General features: G+C 53.5%; 1 protein-coding gene across 2 annotated transcripts in view; it reads right to left on the reverse strand.

Moving 5' to 3' along the window:
- The window catches only part of LOC140409347 (lysyl oxidase homolog 3B-like), a 461422-nt gene that overhangs the window by 283969 nt on the left and 152563 nt on the right, over positions 1–24890 (reverse strand). For both annotated transcript variants that reach the window (XM_072497763.1, XM_072497764.1), the window contains exon 4: positions 9228–9439. In XM_072497763.1, coding sequence (XP_072353864.1) covers positions 9228–9439 — 212 coding nt within the window. The remainder of the gene's footprint in view (positions 1–9227; positions 9440–24890) is intronic.

A 24890-nucleotide genomic window follows, 5' to 3' on the forward strand; every position in this document is an offset into this window, starting at 1 on the left:
CCCTCTGTCTCTCTCTGTCTCCCTTTCAATTTCTGTATCTCTGATACCACCTCTCTGTGTCCTTCCCTCTCTGTCTTGATGGGCTTTTCATAGAATTTACAGTGCTGAAGGAGGCCATTCAGCCCATCCAGTCTGCACCGGGCCTTGGAAAGAGCACCCTACACAAGCCCACACCTCCAACCCATCCCTGTAACCCAGTAACCCCACCTAAACTTTTTTGGGACACTAAGGGCAATTTATCATGGTCAATCCACCTGCACGTCTTTGGACTGTGGGAGGAAACCAGAGCACCCGGAGGAAACCCACGCAAACACAGGGAGAACGTGCAGACTCCGCACAGACAGTGACCGAAGCCGGGAATTGAACCTGGGACCCTGGAGCTGTGAAGGAACCGTGCTATCCATTGTGCTACCGTGCTGCCCTTCATTATCTCCCTGCCTTTGTCTTTATCCCACTCCCTCTTCCCCCTTTGCTCTTTTCTCACTCTGTGGGTTTGTGTCTTACATTTGATCTCTCTCACTTTCTCTCTCTTCACCCTCACCTTCCCTCAGCCTCAAACTCGCAATGTCTCACACACATTTTCTCTACGTTTGCTCGCACGGACTTTCTCCGTCGCTTTGCCTGTCAATTGCTCATTTCCTCCAGCACGTTAAATCCCTCTCCGCCTGCTCCGTTCTCGCTGCGGCCTCGCTCATTACTGCTAAATTTGGCGGTGTCTCTTTCCCTCCGCCCAGCTGCATGCTCCTTGTCACGTTCCTCGGCCTCACACACTTCGGACACAGACTCATCGTTCAAATTTTCTCTAGAGCAGAGTTGACAACAAACCACAGAATGTTTGTGTGAATTGGCACAGGATCAAGATCAACAGGTTCGAGAATAGCACGATCCTCACCCTCAGTGTGTGAGTAACTGGATCACCCTCAGTGTGAGATAACTGGATCCTCACCCTCAGTGTGAGAGTAACTGGATCACCCTCAGTGTGTGAGTAACTGGATCCTCACCCTCAGTGTGTCAGTAACTGGATCCTCACCCTCAGTGTGTGAGTAACTGGATCACCCTCAGTGTCAGAGTAACTGGATCACCCTCAGTGTGAGAGTAACTGGATCCTCACCCTCAGTGTGTGAGTAACTGGATCACCCTCAGTGTCAGAGTAACTGGATCACCCTCAGTGTGTGAGTAACTGGATCACCCTCAGTGTGAGATAACTGGATCCTCACCCTCAGTGTGAGAGTAACTGGATCACCCTCAGTGTGTGAGTAACTGGATCCTCACCCTCAGTGTGTGAGTAATTGGATCACCCTCAGTGTCAGAGTAACTGGATCACCCTCAGTGTGAGAGTAACTGGATCACCCTCAGTGTGTGAGTAACTGGATCACCCTCAGTGTGAGAGTAATTGGATCACCCTCAGTGTGTGAGTAACTGGATCACCCTCAGTGTGAGAGTAACTGGATCACCCTCAGTGTGAGAGTAACTGGATCCTCACCCTCAGTGTGAGAGTAACTGGATCCTCACCCTCAGTGTGAGAGTAACTGGATCACCCTCAGTGTGAGAGTAACTGGATCACCCTCAGTGTGAGAGTAACTGGATCACCCTCAGTGTCAGAGTAACTGGATCACCCTCAGTGTGTGAGTAACTGGATCACCCTCAGTGTCAGAGTAACTGGATCACCCTCAGTGTCAGAGTAACTGGATCCTCACCCTCAGGGTGAGAGTAACTGGATCCTTACCCTCAGTGTCAGAGTAACTGGATCACCCTCAGTGTGTGAGTAACTGGATCACCCTCAGTGTGCGAGTAACTGGATCACCCTCAGTGTGCGAGTAACTGGATCACCCTCAGTGTGCGAGTAACTGGAGGTTCAGAGATGTTGGACAGAGGGATGCAGAGGTAGAAACAGTGAGTATGAGAGAGACAGAGTCTGAAAGTGAGAGGACATCACAGAGACAGAGACTCAGGAGGAATGAAAGACAGAGCGATGGGGATACATAGAGGGGGAGAAAGTTGTAAACAGAGACATGGAGAGAGAGAGAGAGAGAGATTGACCCACTCACAGAAAGAGAGTGAGCGACGTAGGGAAGTAGAAAACGTCAGTGAGCCCAGTTTGCCTCCAGAAAATATTGCTGCAACATCGAGCAGGACAGCATTTGTACATCAGCCTGCGCCAAGACACAGCTCCCATTGACTGACCTGGCTCACCTAGGCCCCACACAGCAGACAAAATAAGCAGATTGACCAGCGCCACGCTCTAACCCGTCAACACGGTTTAAACTTTATACAGCCTGTTATTGAAAATATGGAAAGATGTGTCATTTGAAACGTGGAAGTCTGGCAATATCTGGTCTGAGAGAAACATGAGAGGATACAGGGAAAGATAAACCAGTTCAAAAAAAAAAGGAAAGAAATGGGAGCAAATGAAATCCGGAAGTCCTGGAGAGGGCATTTCTGGAGTGTTCAAACGAAGATAGAAAGTACAAATTAAAGATTAGGGCCCTCTCCACCCTTGACCTGTTCATTTGATTTTTCAGATGGAAAATAAATAAATAACAGGCGAACCAGTTCACAAGAAGGAAGAGAACTGCACTCCAGAGAAGAATGTTTTAGACAGGATTGGGGGGGAAACTAATGATACAATTGGCTACATATTTGAGGGAATTAAATGACAGAGCCCGGAGGAAAACTTTACGGGTTAGAAACAAATCAAAATATCAAATTATTACAGAAAGTGAAACCTCCAGTCAGATATCTCTAATTGGACATCAGCTGATAGATGATCTGCGGTTTCCACGGGGTATGTACTACGCGGTGGAGTTATTAAGGGTCTCGGCAGACAGCAGAGACTGACGAGGAACCCCAACATGATAAATGACAATAGTGTCAGAATTTTTGTAGCTTGATGCCACAGCGGGAAAATTATTACCAATGCAGCAAACAATATTGCATTGACGAGCTGTAATAGTTATTCAGGAAGAAATGTCATGTAAATTGTTAGGGACTGTTATGTATGATAATGGGGGTATGTGTGCCGTTCAAGAACTTGATCAGCATTTCTAAACTGTGTGAATGTTTTAATAAAGGGGGAATAGTGGTAGTTTTGTGTGTTTTCTTGATCTAACTACATAGAACATCACAAATAATATTGATGTTGTTTACACGCCATATTTAGTATGTAATGACTATGGATCCCAAAGCCACGAAGGCATGTGTCGATATTTTACTTTATTTTTAGTACTAAAATTGTAATAACAGTTGCAAATATGTAAAGTTGTAACACACGGTCTATTTGTGTGGTTAGGTAATGAGTAATGTGTTAAGATAAGACTTAATTTTTTTTTACTGTGTATTTAACAATAGGGAGAATTTATTTGGAAAAAGGTGACAGTTCGATGTGGTTTTGCGAATACTGTTGGCATATTATATTGCGAATGTTGCATTGGAAAATATACACTTTCATGTTGTAAGGGAAATGATAACAGACAGAAGGGATTTGAAATAAATTTGTCAGAAAGATACACCAGGGGCTGGCAGACATACATGGTTCAGGACAATGTTGGACATTAATGTGGAGAAGTCAGGGATAGGAGCAGGATCAATTGAACCTTTTAAATTAGTGAAGCAAGGGAATCAGTGGGTGGTACACAATGTCATAATTTACCATTCCAATGAGAAACGGAAAGCACTTTGGATGACGGAAAAATGGGACACGAAACAGCCAGTGCTGGACAAATGACCCTTTTGGTTACTGAATGAAAATTAAATGAAAATTGCTTATTGTCACGAGTAGGCTTCAATTAAGTTATTGTGAAAAGCCCCTAGTCGCCACATTCCGGCGCCAGTTCGGGGAGGCTGGTACGGGAATCGAACCGTGCTGCTGGCCTGCCTTGGTCTGCTTTAAAAGCCAGCGATTTAGCCCAGTGTGCTAAACCTGGGCTGAGTTGTGTGCTGTTTCTAAGGGACATGAGGAAGCTTCTATGGTGCTGCTACCCCAAGGAAGTAAAATGCTTTGGAGGTAGTGGAACACACGGATATAGCTATTGTGTTACCTTCCTGGGCGGCTGCGGCTATGGTTGACGGTAATTGGACTTGAGGAAAGAACAAAAAAAAACACTGGTCTGTGATATGGATACATTTACGAATTGATTTCGGTGCACAATTTAAAATCACAAAACATGTACATACAAATGAGAAAGATCGGGGATAAATGTTAGTCAGTACAATTAGGTGGGGGGATAATTGACCAAATGATATAGTTATGTTTCAAATGTCAAGATGGGGTATTATTGAAAATATGGAAAGATGTGTCATTTGAAACATGGAAGTCTGGCAATATCTGGTCTGAGAGAAACATGAGAGGATACAGGGAAAGATCCCACAAAGGGTTAACAGCAGCTGCAAAGAGCAGGATTGTAAAATGCAGATATCCTTGGTCAAGCAGGCTTAGCAAACACACAGGATTTTGAATGAAGCCAAAAAAATGGCTCACACCTTCATTGACAGTAACTATCTTAGTAAGGAACTGGAAAAGAAAGGATGTGGTTCTAGGTGTAAAATTTTGCTAATACCAGGTAAATTAAAGAAAACTGGAGACTATCAGTCTACGAGAAACATAATTCAAAGCCAAAATCAAAGTCAACATTATGAGCTGAGGACACAATTGGAAAATAAAACTATAGAAATGACAGGAATTAAAAGTAACACCTCTTGAAGTCAAAGCATTTTGAACATCACAAAGGAAACAATGTAATCAGATCTATGAGATGAAGTCATGTCAAAATGAATACTTAGTTGGATTAGAAAGTTTAGATCAAAGATACTTTTTACAATCAAAGTTAAATAAGAGTTACTTTACAATAAATTCAAAAAACTAGATAACTGTTAGAAAAATATATAAACCCGAAGAAAGGGGATAGCAGGCAGACACAGAACCAGAACTCAGAGAGAGTGAGAGAGAGGGGAGAAGCAGAGAAGGAACAAGCAGCTCAGGGCCAGATTACAGTCAGCTCAGCCATGGGAAAGACAAGGCAAAGCAGCCGAGCTAAAACAGCTAATACATCTAAGGAAGACTAGAATTTAAAGAGTAGCCAGATTCAGCTCAGAGTCAGCTCAGAGTCAGCTCAGAGACAGCCAGCAGAGCCAGCTCGCACAGCTCGGTACATGGGAAAGATAGGACACAGCAACCGAGCTAACCAGCGAATACATCTAAAGAAGACCAGACTTTAAAGAAGATTGATTGTCAAGGTGGGCCTGAAGGTCCCTTCAACCAACCAGAAGGATCCAGAAGCAAGATCTTTTTCCTTTCTGTAAAGAAAGTATTCGCAGCTTTTAAAAGAAAAAAGATAATAAAATAACTTAATTTAACCTGAAATAGTGGTTATTCCAAAGTCTACTTTATTTACTTAGCAATGCGGGACCCAGGATCGATGCTACTAAGTGGTAAGTAGATGAAATCTTCGGTGAAGGTATGGGTTATACCGGGGGATAACTTGAAAACCTAGTTTGACCTGAATAGCACCCACTGAAGCCTGCATCGGAGTCAGAGAGTGAGAATCCCTGATCACCATTTAGAATGTCGGCCCTTTTTGGGAAAGGGGGACTCCGAAGAATAGTGGTGAGTTTTCAACAACAAGCCACATCTAATTTTCTGACCGAGATGCTATATTGGTATCGGCCTCAACCACTCTGTGAGACAAACTAATCCCTGGTCCCCATTGTTTAAAAGGAAACTGCTCCCTTCATACTCTCTTTGTGATCATCTTAAATCCTCCCCTCATCAATCACCTTCCCTACCTGTCCGTCAGAGTTCCAGCATCAGAAACATCCTGAGGCACTGCCCAGAGGCAAAAGAATGAGCAGAGATGTTGATCCATAGGCCATTCAGCCCCTCTCGAGTCTGTCACACAGGAACAGGAGGAGGCCATTCAGCCCCTCTCGAGTCTGTCACACAGGAACAGGAGGAGGCCATTCAGCCCCTCGAGCCTGTCACACAGGAACAGGAGGCCATTCAGCCCCTCGAGCCTGTTACACAGGAACAGGAGGAGGCCATTCAGCCCCTCAACTCTGTTACACAGGAACAGGAGGAGACCATTCAGCCCCTCGAGCCTTCTGAGTTCCATGAACATTTGTGAGAATAAGTGCTTCCTAACCAGCCTGGGTCTAATTTTCAGTTTTGCCACGGTGTTCTAGACACCATTAGGGGTAAGAAGCGGTTGACCAAACCTTTGAGACAGGTGGAGGTGTTATCAGGAGGGTCTTAGGACAAGGCAAGGGAGATCTAGAGGTAGACGGGTTGAGGGAAGAATCGCTGCAGGCTAGGGCCTAGTCATGGCAGCCATGGAAACTGGGTGGGGCGTGCTGTTGAAGGGAGGGAAAGAACACCAGCGGCCAGGCTCAGAGCGATCAAATCTATTTAACCCCCTCCGCACAAAGACCCCCACAAGCCACGGCACTGATATTGTAAACTATTACAGGAACCGAGGGAATACAAACAGGAGCAGGCCAGACATTCCTTCATACCCACTCCACCAACCGACCAGATTGTAGCTGACTTTCTACTTCAACACCATTTCCCTGCACCATCTCCATATTCTTGATATCATTGATATTGGATTGGATTGGATTGGATTTGTTTATTGTCTCGTGTACCGAGGTACAGTGAAAAGTATTTTTCTGCGAGCAGCTCAACAGTTCATTAAGTACATGGGAAGAAAACTAAATAAAAGAAAATACATAATAGGGCAACACAACATATACAATGTAACTACATAAGCATTGGTATCGGGTGAAGTCAGTCCATAAGAGGGTCGTTTAGGAGTCTGGTGACAGCGGGGAAGACGTTGTTTTTGAGTCTGTTCATGCGTGGAGTCTATTTGTGCGTGTGATATCAGTCGATCTCTGTGCTCAACATACTCTGACTAAACTTCACAACCCTCAGACCTACCCGTGCCCACCCTCACACCCTCCCCAGGCCCACCCTCCTCGGGGACAAGAACACCCTCCCCAGGCCCACCCTCCCCGGGCTCACCCTCTCCGAGCCCACCCACACACCCTCCCCGGGCCCACCCATCCTGGACCCACCCTCCCCGGGCCCACCCTCACACTCTACCCGGGCCCACCCTCCCCGGCCCCACCCTCCCCGGCCCCACCCTCCCCGGGCCCACCCATCCTGGGCCCACCCTCCCCGGGCCCACCCTCACACCCTCCCCGGGCCCACCCTCCTTGGGCACACTCACACCCTCCCCAGGCCCACCCTCCCCGGCCCCACCCTCCCCGGGCCCACCCATCCTGGGCCCACCCTCCCCGGGCCCACCCTCACACCCTCCCCGGGCCCACCCTCCTTGGGCACACTCACACCCTCCCCAGGCCCACCCTCCCCGGGCCCACTCACACCCTCCCCGGGCTCACCCTCTCCGAGTCCACCCACACACCCTCCCCTGGCCCACCCTTCCTGGGCCCACCCACCCCGGCCCCACCCACCCCGGCCCCACCCACCCCGGCCCCACCCTCCCCAGCCCCACCCTCCCCGGGCCCACTCACACCCTCCCTGGACCCACCCTCCCCAGGAACACCCTTCCTGGGCAAACCCTTCCTGAACCCACCCTCACCGGGCTCACCCTCACACCCACCCTGGGCCTACTCACAGCCTGCCCGGGCACACAATCACACCCTCCCCGGGCCCACCCTCCTTGGGCACACTCACACCCTCCCCAGGCCCACCCTCCCCGGCCCCACCCTCCCCGGGCCCACCCATCCTGGGCCCACCCTCCCCGGGCCCACCCTCACACCCTCCCCGGGCCCACCCTCCTTGGGCACACTCACACCCTCCCCAGGCCCACCCTCCCCGGGCCCACTCACACCCTCCCCGGGCTCACCCTCTCCGAGTCCACCCACACACCCTCCCCTGGCCCACCCATCCTGGGCCCACCCTCCCCGGGCCCACCCTCACACCCTCCCCGGGCCCACCCTCCTTGGGCACACTCACACCCTCCCCAGGCCCACCCTCCCCGGGCCCACTCACACCCTCCCCGGGCTCACCCTCTCCGAGTCCACCCACACACCGTCCCCTGGCCCACCCTTCCTGGGCCCACCCACCCCGGCCCCACCCACCCCGGCCCCACCCTCCCCAGCCCCACCCTCCCCGGGCCCACTCACACCCTCCCTGGACCCACCCTCCCCAGGAACACCCTTCCTGGGCAAACCCTTCCTGAACCCACCCTCACCGGGCTCACCCTCACACCCACCCTGGGCCTACTCACAGCCTGCCCGGGCACACAATCACACCCTCCCCGGGCCCACCCTCACACCCTCCCCGGGCCCACCCTCACACCCTCCCCGGGCCCACCCTCACACCCTCCCCGGGCCCACCCACACACTCTCCCCGGGCCCACCCACACCCTCCCCGCGCCCACCCACACCTTCCCCGGGCCCACCCTCACACCCTCCCCAGGCCCACCCTCACACCCTCCCCGGGCCAGCCCTCCCCGGGCCCACTCACACCCTCCCAGGGCCCACCCACACACCGTCCCCGGGCCCACACACACCCTCCCAGGGCCCACTCACACCCTCCCCGGGCCCACTCACACCCTCCCCGGGCCCACCCTCCCCGGGCCCACTCACACACTCACCGTGCCCACTCACACCCTCCCCGGGCCCACCCACACACCCGCCCCGGGCCCACCCTCACACCCTCCCCGGGCCCACCCTCACACCCTCCCCGGGCCTACTCACACCCTTCCCAGGCCCACCCACACACCCTCCCCGGGCCCACCCACACACCCTCCCCGGGCCCACTCACACCCTATCCAGCCCCACCCACACACCCTCCCTGGGCCCACTCATACCCTCCCAGGGCCCACCTTCCCCGGGCTCACCCTCCCCGGGCCCACTCACACCCTCCCCGGGCCCACCCACACACCCTCCCCGGGCCCACCCTCACACCCTCCCCGGGCCCACTCACACCCTACCCGGGCCCACCCCCACACCCTCCCCGGGCCCACCCACACACACTCCATGGGCCCACCCACACACCCTCCCCGGATCCACCCACACACCCTCCCCGGACCCACTCACACCCTCCCCGGGCCCACTCACACCCTCCCCGGGCCCACCCACACACCCTCCCCGGGCCCACTCACACCCTCCCCGGGCCCACTCACACCCTCCCCGGGCCCACTCACACCCTCCCCGGGCCCACTCACACCCTCCCCAGGCCCGCCCTCCTTCCTGCCTTGACTTACTTGTAGAATTTCTTGTTGGTCTTGCGCTCAGCAGGAAATCCCAGCATTCCACAGATGACCCGACTGTTCCTGTGGTTCCAGCCGTTATCACAGATCTTTTCCCAATGGCCTTTGTACTTCACCTCCACAAACCCCTCAGTCACAGGGAGGCGGCGCTTGGCGTTGGGCACAGCTGGTCTTAGCCGCACCTCTTCGATCTGCTCACTCTGTACCTGTCAGCAATGAGGAGAATGATTCCAGTTAACCAGAGGAGCTCGGGTTGGGGTGGGGGGTCGGGTAATCAGTGATCTCTGAGATTCTTCAAACTTCACAGAGTCACAGAATTGTTACGGTGCAGAAGGAAGCCATTCAGCCCATCGTGTCTGGCTCTCTGAATAAGCAATCCACCTTGTTTCATTCCCCTGCCTTCTCCCTGTAACCCTGCATATTCCTCCCTTTCTGTAAAAGCATATTTCCCCTTTGAAAGTCTCTATTGAACCAGCTTCCACCACGCTCTGCAGTAGCGCGCTCCAAACATTAACCACCCGCTATGTGAAAACCTTTCCTTCATGTCCTTTTAGCTTCCTTTACTTTAATCACTTCAGATTTGTGCCCTCTCCTCCTTGATCCTTTGACGAGCAGGAATAGTTTCTCCCGATCTACTCTGTCCAGCCCCCTCATGATTTTGAACACCTCGATCAAATCTCCCCTCAGCCGCCGTCTCTTCGAGAAAAACAATCCCAACCTCTCCAACCTAACCTCATCACGGAAGCTTCTCATCCCTCGGATTGGTTTGTTTATTGTCACGTGTGCCGGGGGACAGTGAAAAGTACTTTTCTGCGAGCAGCTCAAACAGATCACAAAAAGAAAATACATAATAGGGCAACACAACATATACAATGTAACTACATAAGCACCGGCATCGGATGAAGCATACAGGGTGTAGTGTTAATGAGGTCAGTCCATAAGAGGGTCATTTAGGAGTCTGGTGACTGTGGGGAAGAAGCTGTTTTTGAGTCTGTTCGTGCGTGTTCTCAGACTTCTGTATCTCCTGCCCAATGGAAGAAGTTGGAAGAGTGAGTAAGCCGGGTGGGAGGGATCTTTGATTATCCTGCCACTTTCCCCAGGCAGCGGGAGGTGTAGATGGAGTCAATGGATGGGAGGCAGGTCCGTGTGATGGACTGGGCGGTGTTCACGACTCTCTGAAGTTTCTTGCGGTCCTGGGCCGAGCAGTTGCCATACCAGGCTGTGATGCAGCCCGATAGGATGCTTTCTATGGTGCATCTGTAAAAGTTGGTAAGGGTTAATGTGGACATGCCGAATTTCCTTAGTTTCCTGAGGAAGTATAGGCGCTGTTGTGCTTCGTATCATTGAATTTACAGTGCAGAAGGAGGCCATTCAGCCTATCAAGTCTGCACCGGCCCTTGGAAAGAGCCCCCTACCCTAGCCCACACCTCCACCCTATTCCCGTAACCCAATAAAAATGATTAATAAGTTTGCTGACGACAGCAGGATTTAGATTGTTACAGCAGGATTTAGATTGTCTGGAGACTTGGGCGGAGAGATGGCAGATGGAGTTTAACCTGGACAAATGTGAGGTAATGCATTTTGGAAGGGCTAATGCAGGTAGGGAATATACAGTGAATGGTAGAACCCTCAAGAGTATTGAAAGTCAAAGAGATCTAGGAGTACAGGTCCACAGATCACTGAAAGGGGCTACACAGGTGGAGAAGGTAGTCAAGAAGGCATACGGCATGCTTGCCTTCATTGGCCGGGGCATTGAGTATAAGAATTGGCAAGTCATGTTGCAGCTGTATAGAACCTTAGTTAGGCCACACTTGGAGTATAGTGTTCAATTCTGGTCGCCACACTACCAGAAGGATGTGGAGGCTTTAGAGAGGGTGCAGAAGAGATTTACCAGAATGTTGCCTGGTATGGAGGGCATAAGCTATGAGGAGCGATTGAATAAACTCGGTTTGTTCTCACTGGAACGAAGGAGGTTGAGGGGCGACCTGATAGAGGTATACAAAATTATGAGGGGCATAGACAGAGTGGATAGTCAGAGGCTTTTCCCCAGGGTAGAGGGGTCAATTACTAGGGGGCATAGGTTTAAGGTGAGAGGGGCAAAGTTTAGAGTAGATGTACGAGGCAAGTTTTTTACGCAGAGGGTAGTGGGTGCCTGGAACTCACTACCGGAGGAGGTAGTGGAGGCAGGGACGATAGGGACATTTAAGGGGCATCTTGACAAATATATGAATAGGATGGGAATAGAAGGATACGGACCCAGGAAGTGTAGAAGATTGTAGTTTAGTCGGGCAGTATGGTCGGCACGGGCTTGGAGGGCCGAAGGGCCTGTTCCTGTGCTGTACATTTCTTTGTTCTTTGTTCTTTGTTTTGACACAAAGGTTGGTGGAATTGCGGATAGCGATGAGGACTGTCAGAGGATACAGCAGGATTTAGATTGTTTGGAGACTTGGGTGGAGAGATGGCAGATGGCAGGGGCAGCACGGTAGCCTTGTGGATAGCACAATTGCTTCACAGCTCCAGAGTCCCAGGTTCGATTCTGGCTTGGGTCACTGTCTGTGCGGAGTCTGCACATCCTCCCCGTGTGTGCGTGGGTTTCCTCCGGGTGCTCCGGTTTCCTCCCACAGTCCAAAGATGTGCAGGTTAGGTGGATTGGCCATGATAAATTGCCCTTACTGTCCGAAATTGCCCTTAGTGTTGGGTGGGGTTACTGGGTTATGGGGATAGGGTGGCGGTGTTGACCTTGGGTAGGGTGCTCTTTCCAAGAGCCGGTGCAGACTCGATGGGCCGAATGGCCTCCTTCTGCTCTGTAAATTCTATGAAAGTCTATGAAAGATGGAGTTTAATCCGGACAAATGTGAGGTAATGCATTTTGGAAGGTCTAATGCAGGGAGGGAATATACAGCGAATGGTAGAACCCTTAAGAGTATTGAAAGTCAGAGAGATCTATGTGTACAGGTCCACAGGTCAACACTGAAAGGGGCAACACAGGTGGAGAAGGTAGTCAAGAAGGCATACGGCATGCTTGCCTTCATTGGCCGGGGCATTGAGTATAAGAATTGGTAAGTCATGTTGCAGCTGTATAGAACCTTAGTTAGGCCACACTTGGAGTATAGTGTTCAATTCTGGTCGCCACACTACCAGAAGGATGTGGAGGCTTTAGAGAGGGTGCAGAAGAGATTTACCAGGATGTTGCCTGGTATGGAGGGCATTAGCTATGAGGAGCGGTTGAATAAACTTGGTTTGTTCTCACTGGAACGAAGGAGGTTGAGGGGCGACCTGATAGAGGTCTACAAAATTATGAGGGGCATAGACAGAGTGGATAGTCAGAGGCTTTTCCCCAGGGTAGAGGGGTCAATTACTAGGGGGCATAGGTTTAAGGTGCGAGGGGCAAGGTTTAGAGTAGATGTACGAGGCAAGTTTTTTACGCAGAGGGTAGTGGGTGCCTGGAACTCGCTGCCGGAGGAGGTGGTGGAAGCAGGGACGATAGTGACATTTAAGGGGCATCTTGACAAATATATGAATAGGATGGGAATAGAGGGATACGGACCCAGGAAGTGTAGAAGATTTTAGTTCAGACGGGCAGCATGGTCGGCGCAGGCTTGGAGGGCCGAAGGGCCTGTTCCTGTGCTGTACATTTTGTTGTTCTAGTTCTTTTTAACCCCACCCAACCTTTTTGAACACTGAGGGCAATTTTGGACACTAAGGGCAATTTAGCATGGCAGTCCACCTAACCTGCACATCTTTGGACTGTGGGAGGAAACCCACACTTGCTCAGCCAGCCCCAGCCAGCTCCCAACAATGGCTCCGAGGAGACCGACCCCGAGATTCAGGGGCGCTGCCCTGGGGAGGCTGCTCAATGCAGTGGAGGCCAGGAGGGATGTCCTGGTCCCTGAGGGTCCCGGAGAGTCAGTCACAGGGCTGCCAGTCCTACCTGGGACGAGCTGGTGGCGGCTGTGAGCGCCGGGGGTGTGACCAGGAGGACAGGGCTCCAGCGTCAGAACGAGGTCAACGACCTACACCGGGCAGCACGAGTGAGTCGACACCAACACCCTATCTGGCCCCACTCGAGCACCCGCCCCAACTCCCCAGAAGACTCCCAGCCCTCCCTCCACCCTCCCATCAACCCACCGGCCCTTCCTTCACCCTCCCCCCACCACCACCACCACCACCACCACCACTATGAACCATGGGTGCGGCTAACGGCGCCCTCTGTGTGTTTCCTCAGGAAGAGCTCTCCGACAATCGTCGGGAGAGGGCCCAGACTGCAGAAGGCATGCCGGACATTAGAATCCTCACCGCCTTCGAGGAGTGAGCCCTGGAGGTGACTGGAGTGGCTGAGGACAGGGTGTCACTCACACAGAGGCTGGCGGACGCCACAGAGGTGAGGAGCCACCGGGCCCCAGACTAAGGACCTGTCAAACGTAAGTCCTTGTTGCCATACAGACTGACCCATCCCTCCCACTGACCACACGTCCATTCTCCTGCAGGTCCTCCAGCCGACAGCGCCGGCCCATCCCGGGAGGCCCCCTCTCCATCCTCCCAGGAGACCACCTCAGAGGAGGTCCCCGAGGATGCAACACAGCTGTCACCCCGACCCTCCACCGGCGCAGATACACACACCTCGGCGGGAAACGTTAGGCTTTTGGGGCACAATGTGGTGAGCACCACACAGCTGCTGACATACATCAGGTGGACCTCCAGGCAAGACAGCAGTCAGAGGTCGACCGGTCCCAGCCAGATGCTCAGTCTACGTAGAAGCATTCCCGGAGCAGATGGAAGCGTAGGGAGCAGCCGGGACATTCAGAGGGAGATCTCAGCGACACTCCAACAGCGCCATAGCCGCTTGGAGGAGTCCACTAGGGTGGCGACCGCAGTGGGGAGCCTGGTGCACAACGTCGGCAGCACGAGTGAAGGTGTCCAAGGTGTGGCGCAGTCGGTGACGGCCGTGGCTGAGGGTCGCGGCAGAATGGCCGCCTCACTGGGGGGATGTGGCCCAGTGCCAGGTTACCTTGATGAGGTTCTGCAGGACCTGTCCCGCTCTAAGCTGGGAATGGTCGAGGCGCTGCGGAGCTTGTCCCAGTCGCAGGGGGGCATTGCCAGGGCTCTGCAGAGCATGGCCCAGTCACTGAGGAGCAGCGCCGAGGGCGTCGACACCAGGGTACAGGCATCGGGGAGCCGCCAGGGCTGGCAGTGTCAGATGATGTAGGGGCAGCCGGGGCTCGAACCAGCTACCTCTCCATCCCACGGTGGACCCCAAAGCATCGCTGGGAGGAGGGGGCGCTGGGTGCCAACCCGGACCCGTCCCATGGCGTGGCGGCGGTGCCCACCAGCTCCCCCGAGTTCCACCCGCCTGATGAGGTCATGTCTCGGGGTCAGCACACACGGGACAGGGCGGCACGGCTGTGCATGTGCCATTGACAAGTGAGCTGGGGCTCTCCGACCCGCCAGGGGCTCCAACAACCACAGGACTCCACCATCTCCGATGTGCATCCTGGGGACACACCTGGATGTAGCGGTAGAGCTAGGAGGGCCAAGCACATCGAGAATCACTGAGGGCACCAGGGGAGGGGAGAGGGGGTAGGTAGGGGGGGAAGGGTGGGGTGGGGGGGAGGAGAATGGGGAATTGTTACACACGATAAACACCTTTGTGCACAGCTAGGATGATGCCTCTGTCACTTTCTTCCTCAATGCGGGTCAACCCTCCGATCCCTTGGCCCATCTATCCAGGCATCTCCCCCCCCCCCCCCTCCCCGTGGGGCTCACCCACCCTCCAGCCGTGGACACGTCCCCAGAGCTGTGTCCCATCCCCTGATAATGGTTGCCCCCGGTACGGGTAAATACGACCCACGTGTTGGCATGTTTGCGGCTGACCCCCACCCCCACCCTTCCATACGGCCCACCCCTGCGGAGGTTCCTCACCCCCAGCCGAGGGTCCCCTACCCGCCCCCCCCCCCCCCCCCCCCCCCCGCCGAGCACTGGGGTGGCAAGCCCAGCATCCCAGAGCTCTTTATCTGTGAGCAAAGATGGCTGCTCACCTCCTCGGCTCACCACAGAAGCCCTTCCGCCAGGTTCACGTCTTTCAAAAGGAGCACTAATCGGTGACAGTGTGGCCACTTGCGGGGGAGGCCGCTGAATGACGGGAGGCTGTTGGATATGGGGTGGCTCCTGTCGTGTTGTTCACCCTGGGGTAACACGGACTGCACACAGACTGCAGTTAGCTCATCAAGTATACACCAAACGTGGGCGTTGGTTCAATATAGGTTTTATTGAACTCTAGTAACGAAGCACACAGCTGCCTGTGGGTTGACTCTCTACTACTCTCAGTAAACTATCTCTAACTATCTAGACCAGGCTAGCTCTGATCAACGTGTAGAAGGGTGTTGAATGATTTGTACACCCTGACTGTCACTACAGCTATCACCAGTGGAAAGAGGCAGAGTGCTGATGCCTCGTGTGTTTTATAGGTGGAAGCCCCCCTCCGGTGTCCCGTCTTGTGCTTGGTCGTGTTCTGTTTTGTATGTTGATTGGCTCACCTCGGTGTCTGTCACTGCCTGCTTTTGCCTCATGATGTGCATGGGTGCATATTATGACATCCCCCCTTTTTAAAAAAAATGTTGTCAGCTGCTTAGAGCATATATGACATATTTACAAGAGTAACTATATATAAAAAAATCGGTGAGGGGATGTATATGTATATGTAAGGTGTCTAGCGTGCAGAATCATAACAGTATATGTACAAGGAACTATTTATAAGTCCAGTCGTTGAGGCTGTCGTCGGATTCTTGTGGACCGCCTGAGAGGTGGAGGCGGAGATGAAGGTGTCTTGACCGGTTGGCATGCAGCCAGGTTGGTGGCCTCGTGAAGCGAGATGTCCGGAACGGGCAGAATGACATCTGGGAAAGTGAGGTCTGGTGGTGGGCAGGCAAGTTGTGCCCTTCTGTTGCGCCGGACAATAGATCCATCAGCCTTGCAAACCTCGAATGACCTGGGAGCAGCCTGTCGAACAACAGCTGGAACTGACCAGCCTCCACCAGGCAACTGGATGCGAACAGCGTCCTTCGGAGAGAGCACGGGCAGATCAGTGGCATGAGCATCGTATGTTGCCTTTTGCCGGGTTCTGATCTGCTGCATCTTTTGCAGCACCTGGAAGGTGATCCAGGTCAGGTACATGAATGGCCGGAACAGTCGCCCGCAGGTTACGATTCATTAGAAGCTGTGCCGGAGACAGACCGTTGGACAGAGAGTTTGCCCTGTACGCCAGAAGAGCAAGATTGAAGTCCAAAACTGAGTCCGCAGCCTTACAGAGCACCTGCTTCACGATGTGGACCCCTATTTCGACCTTCCCATTAGATCGCGGGTAATGCGGGCTCGAGGTGATGTGCTGGAAGTGGTATTGCTTTGCGAAGTCGGACCATTCTTGACTATAGAAACAGGGACCGGAGTCACTCATGACCGTGAGTGGGATTCCATGCCTGGCGAATGCCTCCTTGCAGGCCTTTATGACGGTCCTGGATGTTAGGTCCGATAGTTTCACTACCTCGGGGTAACTGGAGAAGTAATCAATTATCAGGACGTAGTCACACCCGTTGGCGTGAAAATGGTCCACTCCAATTTTAGACCATGGAGAGGTCACAATCTCGTGCTGCTGGAGCGTTTCTTTGGGCTGAGCAGGCTGGAAACGCTGGCAGGTCGCGCAATTGAGGACCATGTTGGAGATGTCCTCATTGATGCCGGGCCAATAGACAGCCTGCCGGGCCCTGCGCCTGCACTTCTCAATGCCGAGGTGTCCCTCGTGTACCTGCGTGAGCACCAAGCTCTGGAGGCTGCGCGGAATGAAGATGCGATCCAATTTCAGAAGGATCCCCTCGACAACAGTCAGATCATCCTTTATGTTACAGTACTGGGGGCATTGCCCCTTCTGCCAGCCATTCGTGAGGTGATGTATAACCCGCTGCAGCAGAGGGTCATTGGCACTCTCCTCCCGAATGATGCTGAGTCGGTCGTCGGATGACGGGAGGGTGCTGGCACACAGTTTCACCTGCGCCTCGATGTCGTGCATGAAGTCTACCTGCTCACATGGCGAGGTGATGGCACGGGATACGGCATCCGCGATGATCAGCTCCTTCCCAGGTGTGTAAACCAGTTCAAAATCATACCTGCGGAGTCGAAGGAGGATGCGCTGGAGCCTGGGTGTCATGTCATTTAAGTCTTGTGTATAATATGCACGAGGGGTCTGTGGTCCGTCTCTACGGTAAAGGTCGGGAGACCATAGACATAATGGTGGAATTTCACGATGCCAGTGAGCAGGCCCAGGCATTCTTTCTCGATCTGAGTATAGCATTGCTCAGTGGGGGTCATGGCCCTGGACACGAAGGCCATTGGAGCGCAGGGCGAGGTGTTGTCCTTCTGCAGGAGCACCGCCCCAATGCCGTCCTGGCTGGCGTCTGTGGAGATCTTGGTCTCCTTTGCTGGGTCAAAGAAAGCTAAAACAGGAGCGGTGGTTAGCTTTGCTTTCAACTCAAGCCACTCTTCCTGATGTGCGGGCAGCCACTGGAAAGTGGTGGACTTCTTCACCAGGTGTCTGAGGGCCGTGGTGTGTGGCGCGAGATTGGGAATGAACTTCCCCAGAACATGTACCAACCCCAGGAAGCGGAGGACCGCCTTCTTGTCCTCTGGGGTCTTCATCGTGTTGATTGCCTGGACTTTGTCCGAGTCCGGCTGCACGCCCTGCTGGGAGATCTGATCGCCCAGAAACTTAATTGACGACTTGCCAAAGGAGCATTTGGTTTTATTTAACTTCAGGCCGTTGGCATGTATGCGCCTGAAGACTTGTTGCAGACGAGCAATATGTTCCTCCGGGGTTGTGGACCAGATGCTGACGTCGTCAACATAGACCCACACACCCTCAATGCCCTCGAGCATTTGCTCCATTATTCGATGAAAGATTTCAGAGGCCGACGCAATGCCAAATAGCATGCGGTTGTAGCAATATCTCCCGAAGGGAGTATTAAACGTGCAGAGCTTCCGGCTGGATTCATCCAGTTGTATCTGCCAAAAGCCCTTCGATGCATCCAGCTTTGTAAAGAATTTGGCATGTGCCATCTCACTGGTCAGCTCCTCCCACTTCGGGATCGGGTAGTGTTCCCTCATAATGTTGCGGTTCAGATCCTTGGGATCGATGTAAATGCGCAGTTCTCTAGAGGGCTTCTTGACACAGACCATCGAGCTGACCCAGTCAGTTGGTTCTGTCACCTTGGATATTATCCCTTGATCCTGGAGCTCCTGCAGTTGCGCCTTTAGACGGTCCTTGAGGGGCACCGGCACCCGGCGTGGCGCATGGATGACAGGCGTGGCATCAGGCCTGAGCAGAATTTTATAGCGGTAGGGCAGCGTACTCATCCCACTGAACACATCCGGGTATTGCAATAGTAGCTCCTCAATGTTGGCTTGAAGAGTGTTGTGAGCTGAGGACATGGTATGTACACGCTGAACGAGATGGAGTAGCTTGCATGCATGGGCACCAAGCAGAGAGGCCTTGCCGGGCTGGACGATCTCAAACCGCAAAGTGGCCTTGATGGCCTTGTTGAATACATGCAGGTGACAGGACCCTAGTGCCGTGATGGCATTCCCATTGTAGTCGAGCAACTGACAGGCCGGCGGAAGAATTGTTGGCTGCCTTTGGATACGAGCAAGATCTGCTTTGGATATTAGGTTGGCCGAATCACCGGTGTCCAGCTTGAACCGGATGCTACAATCGTTGACTTGTACTGTGGCACGCCACCCGTCCACATAGTCCACATTGAGGACGGGTGTGTGTGTTGCTGAATGCGAGGAGGCCTTGTCATGCTTGGTGATGCACTCGATATGGGGACTCCGGGCAGTCCTCCTCAGGATTGGTGATGGGATCCGGTTCCATATCCAGCAGCCCTTGCTGCACACTTCGAACGCGTCTGCGTTGGAACTGGGATCGCTGGCCCCCTATCGGAGGTGCAGACCTGCACAAAGGCGCATAATGGCCAAGCTTCTTGCAGTTGAGACATCGCCTGCCTCTTGTAGGGCATTGCCGCTTTAAATGGGCAGTGCCGCAGTTGGGACACGTCATCACGTCGACGTTGTGACGCTCAGCGCGTCGTCGCGCCTGCGCAGTGCGGTCAGCTGCCGCTCGCACCTGCGCAATGTAGTCTTCGGCCGCTTCGGTTTCCCGACCGTGGTGCGCATGCGTGGGACCTTTGGAAAAGCGCGCAAAATGGCCGCCTTCATCGATGCTCAGGTGCCGCATTCGGGCGATGGCCTGTACACTCTCAGCCTCGTGGGAGGCGAGTTGGTCCTGCTCTGCCGACTTTAGGCAGGAATAGCGACTTTTCGCCTCTTCGTGGACTTTGCACGTCTCGATGGCCACCGACAGGGCCATATTTTTTACTATTAGGAGCTGCTCCCGCAGGGCGTCGAAATGGACGCTAAACACGATCTGGGGCGAAATTCTCCCCCAACGGCGCGATGTCCGCCGACTGCGCCAAAAACGGCGCCAATCAGCTCCGCATCTTTGGGGGCCGAGCCCCAACATTGAGGGGCTAGGCCTGCGCTGGAGGGATTTCCGCCCCGCCAGCTGGCGGAAATGGCGTTTGTTGCCCCACCAGCTGGCGCGGAAATGCGGAGCATGCGCGGGAGCGGCAGCGGCCGCCGACAGTTTCCCAGCGCATGCGCGGGAGCGTCAGCGGCCGCTGTCAGTTTCCCGCGCATGCGCAGTGGGGAGAGTCTCTTCCGCCTCCGCCATGGTGGAGGCCGTGGCGGAGGCGGAAGGGAAAGAGTGCCCCCGCGGCACAGGCCCGCCCGCGGATTGGTGGGCCCCGATCGCGGGCCAGGCCACCGTGGGGGCACCCCCCAGGGTCAGATCGCCCCGCGCCCCCCCCAGGACCCTGGAGCCCGCCCACGCCGCCTGGTCCCGCCGGTAAATACCAGCTTTGATTTACGCCGGCGGGACAGGCAATTTCTGGGCAGGACTTCGGCCCATCCGGGCAGGAGAATTGAGCGGGGGGTCCCGCCAACCGGCGCGGCCCGATTCCCGCCCCCGCCCAATCTCCAATACCAGAGACTTCGGCGGGGGTGGGATTCACGGCGGCCAACGGCCATTCTCCGACCCGGTGGGGGGTCAGAGAATGACGCCCCTGATTCCTGATGAGGGAGTCAGCGGGGTCTCTGTAGTTGCAGGGTTGCGCTAGAATGCGAAGGTGAGTAAGAAAAGACTGAAAAGGCTCGTCCTTACCCTGCAGGCGCTGTTGGAATACATAACGCTCGTCTTTTTGTTTTTCTCAACCTCGCAGTGACTGTCAAATGTGGCTAGGACGGTTTGGAACTTGGTCTTGTCGTCGCCGTTGGCAAACGTGAGCGAATTGAAGATTTGGATGGCCTGGTCCCCCGCAGTAGACAGCAGCAGCGAGATTTTTCGAGCATCGGAGGCACTTTCGAGGCCCGAGGCCTCAAGGTATAGACTGAATATCTGATTGAAGATTCGCCAGTTGGCACCAGGGTTCCCGGAGATCCGGAGCTGTGAGGTGCCTGGATCTTTTCCATGCCACTGGAAGGCAGTTGCTGGTCGTCAGTGAATTTTCGAAGGTAAATTACTTAGTAGTAGTAGCCACTTCTGGTATCATGTCGTGTTGTTCACCCTGGGGTAACATGGACTGCACACGATGCAATTAACTGATCAAGTATATACCAAACGTGGCCATTGGTTCAATATAAGTTTTATTGAACTCTAGTAATGAAGCACACAGCTGCCTGTGGATTGGCTCTCTACTACTCTAAGTAAACTAAAGTAAGCTATCTAGACCAGGCTAGCTCTGATCCACGTGTAGGAGGTGTTGAATGATTTGTACACCCTGACTGTCACTACAGCTATCACCAGTGGAAAGAGGCAGAGTGCTGATGCCTCGTGTGTTTTATAGGTGGAAGCCCCCCTCCGGTGTCCCGTCTTGTGATTGGCCGTGTTCTGTTCTGTGTATTGATTGGCTCACCTCATGATGTGCATGGGTGCATATTATGACAGCTCCCGTTAATTGTATGGAAATAGAGCTTAAGTAGTGATAATTGGTTTCTCCCCTCGCTACAGCGAGATCCCGATTTCGCTGAGGTAGCGGGCCGGTTGCATGGCAAACTGTTTGGCGCCTGGCGCAGTTCGTGTTTTCGGCCTCTCCTACTATTCACCGGCCTCGTTACGCTCTCGCTCGAGCGCAGCGAGGCCGCAGACCCGCGCCCAATGAAGAATTCTCAAAGGGTTGGAATGTGGGAAATGTTTTCGACAATTTACACACAGCAAGTTCCCTCAAACAAATTGTGACAATGGCCAGGTCATCTCTTTGTTGAGGGGTAAATATTGACCAAGGTACGAGGGAACTCTCCCCTGCTCTTTTTTGAAAATAAAGTATCCATAATCCCTAAGGCTGCTTCCCCCCTTTGAGAGCGAGCGAAACCTGAGAGACAGGGTTGAGAAGGCACCGAACCAGCTGTCTAGCCAATTGAGCTAAACCTTCCCTTTTTGATAATATTAACGATAGGGTTTTATACATCTACATTGCGAGGAGAGACAGTCCTCGGTATTGGCATCTGAACTAAATGGGGACCATTTTAGGTCAGTTGGCTGAATGACTGGTTTGTGATGCAGAGCGAGACCTGCAGCGTCGGTTCAATTCCTGTACCGGCTGAGGTCATTCACAAAATCCCCGCCTTCTCCACCTTGCCCCTCGCCTGAGGTGTGGTGACCCTCAGGTTAAATCACCACCAGCCAGCTCTCCCTCTCAAAGAAACAGCTGACGGTCACCTGGGACGATGGTGACGTTACTTACTTTTCTCCCTCAGCATTGTACCGGAGCACCTCCTGGAGTGAGACTCCCCCCCCCCCCCCCCCCACAACATTCTGATACTGAGGGCAGCACGGTGGCGCAGTGGGTTAGCCCTGCCGTCTCACGGGCGCCGAGGTCCCGGGTTCGATCCCGGCTCTGGGTCACTGTCCGTGTGGAGTTTGCACATTCTCCCCGTGTCTGCGTGGGTTTCGCCCCCACAACCCAAAAAGATGTGGATTGGCCACGCTAAATTGCCCCTTCATTGGAAAAATAAATTGGGTACTCTAAATTTTTTTTAAAACTTTCTGATACTGAGGCTGGACTGCCACCCACCGAGGTTTGGCTAACGGAAGCTCAGTTAGATAACTGGAGCACAGGTTCCTCGAGAAAGGGGGAGTACAGGAACTCCGAGGAGCCGGGCAGTGACTGCAGACTGAAGGAATTTGATTTTCCATGAGTTCATTTCTGTGTGGGAACAATATCGTCCGCATTCCTCAGCTCCTGGATCCACTGAAGTGATTCCATATGGGTTCCCGGAAAAGAAAATCCCAAAATTATAAACCGAGTCCTGGCCACAGGAACTGCTGGTCTGGTCCGCAGCACTGAGGGAACGGGGCCTAGTCTCTCAACAAGCATTCCTGTCTGCACAAAGATGCCCCCGACAATGTACACAACACGGCGGCCTCAGCTCAACTTGTCAGAGTAAAAAACAGGGGCGGCATTCTCTGTTCCTCAGACTAAGTGTTGACGCCGGGGCTGGATTCGTGGAGTTCCACGATAGCAAAACCGCTGCCGCACTTGGGCCGATGAAGCGACCGTTACGGGGCTCGCAGGAGACTCACGTGGAACATGACCGGTTCCATTGAGAAACGGTGCCGGATTCGCCAGATTTGTGACTGACACTCGGGAGGCTGACAAGCTGCAGCCACATATACACACTGCACTCCCCGCACACACCACCCCAGCCAACAAGATGGCAGCAGGGAGAGCGGCTCCACGATTCACCGACGCCGAGCGTGAGACCCTCCTGGACGTGGTGGAGGAAAGGCAGTCCACCACGTACCCCGGCCCGGGAAGGAGGCTGCCAGCCGCTGCCGTTCGCCGTGCCTGGGCGCAGGTGGTCAGCGCCGCGAGCAACGCCATCTGGACCGGCCAGCGGTGCTGTAAAAAACTGCACGCCCAGCGGCGGCATGTGGCGCAGCGGTTAGCACTGGGACTACGGCGCTGAGGACCCGGGTTTGAATCCCGGCCCTGGGTCACTGTCCGTGTGGAGTTTGCACATTCTCCCCGTGTCTGCATGGGTTTCACCCCCACAAATGAAATGAAAATCGCTTATTGTCACAAGTAGGCTTCAAATGAAGTTGCTGTGAAAAGCCCCTAGTCGCCACATTCCGGCGCCTGTTCGGGGAGGCTGGTACGGGAATTGAACCGTGCTGCTGGCCTGCCTTGGTCTGCTTTCAAAGCCGGCGATTTATTGGCTACGTAAATTGTCCCTTAATTGGAAAAACTGCACGACCTCCTCAGAGGGGCCAGGGTGAGTAGGCAGCATTATGTCCCTGGCACCGACCCCCATCCCACACACCTGTACCCCCCCCCCCCCACCAGGAGGGCAGCTGAACCCCTACCCTGCATCACATGCCGGCACCAAACCGGCCACCAGCTAACCACCCCCTGGTCTGCATGTGTCGGGCTGTCTAACACTGTACGTTCTCTGTCCCCCTCCTCCACCAACCCCAGGAGAAGGCCGCCCATAACCACAGGGAGCGGGAGAAGGCTGGAGGGAGTTAACCTCTTCCCCCCAATGTATTGAGAGAATATTTTAGGTTTCACCGTAATCTTATTTGCAAGTCCTTTTTCAAAGCCCCTTTTTTCTCTTCTAATTGCTTTCTTGAGTTCTGTCAATTCTCAGGCAGGCGAGCACTCGGAAGCGATGACTGTAGAAAGGTTTGATTTTATTCTCCTTACCATACACTCCTCCTACTCCCTGAAGGGCCTCCTGTGCCCGGTCCAAACCCCGACCAGGGTATTTATGTCCCAGCAGACTTAGAAAAGGGGGGGTAGCCCCGCCCCCTCATCTGGGTAAATCGTGCTCAGGTGAGGCCACAGGAACTACGATGTTGCAGATTCTTGGGCCTCCTCCAGATTTATAACAAGTTCCCTCTTGCCCTTGCTATATTCCTCTCGGGCCGCAGTTGAATTTCTCCCTTTGGATTTGCTAAAAGCCTTTCTCTTCCTCCTTATCCAGTCCTGGATTATCCAATCCATCCAGGTTCCCTGAACATATTGCTCCTACATTTCCCCCTTTCGGGAAGATGTTGGACCTGCACTCTCCCCATTTCCTTTTTGAATTCCCTCCACCGCTCTGCTGTAGATTTTCCCACTGTTCCCAGTCAACTTTGACCAAATCCTGCCTTATTTTAGTCAAATCTGCCTTGCCCCTACCCAAAAATGTCTTTTGCAGGTCATTTCATCCCTTGTCCAGAACAAACATGAACTGTACTGTGTTGTGATCACTATCACTAAAATGCTCCCTCACTACTACCTTGATGTTGACATTTCTTTTATTCATTCATAATAGGGATGTTGGGCCTTGCCCATCCCTAATTGCCCATGAACTGAGTGGTTCGCTCGACCATTTCAGAGGGCAGTTAAGAGTCAAGAACATTGCTATGGGTCTGGAGTCACATGTAGGCCAGACCGGGTAAGGACGGCAGATTTCCTTCCCTAAATGTCATTAGTGAACAAGATGGGTTTTTACAACAATGGTTTCTCCTAACATTTTCGACTCCAGGCTGTTAGTAATTTGAAATGTCACTAT

Source organism: Scyliorhinus torazame, chromosome 3, assembly GCF_047496885.1.
Source record: "Scyliorhinus torazame isolate Kashiwa2021f chromosome 3, sScyTor2.1, whole genome shotgun sequence".
Classification (NCBI taxonomy): domain Eukaryota; kingdom Metazoa; phylum Chordata; class Chondrichthyes; order Carcharhiniformes; family Scyliorhinidae; genus Scyliorhinus; species Scyliorhinus torazame.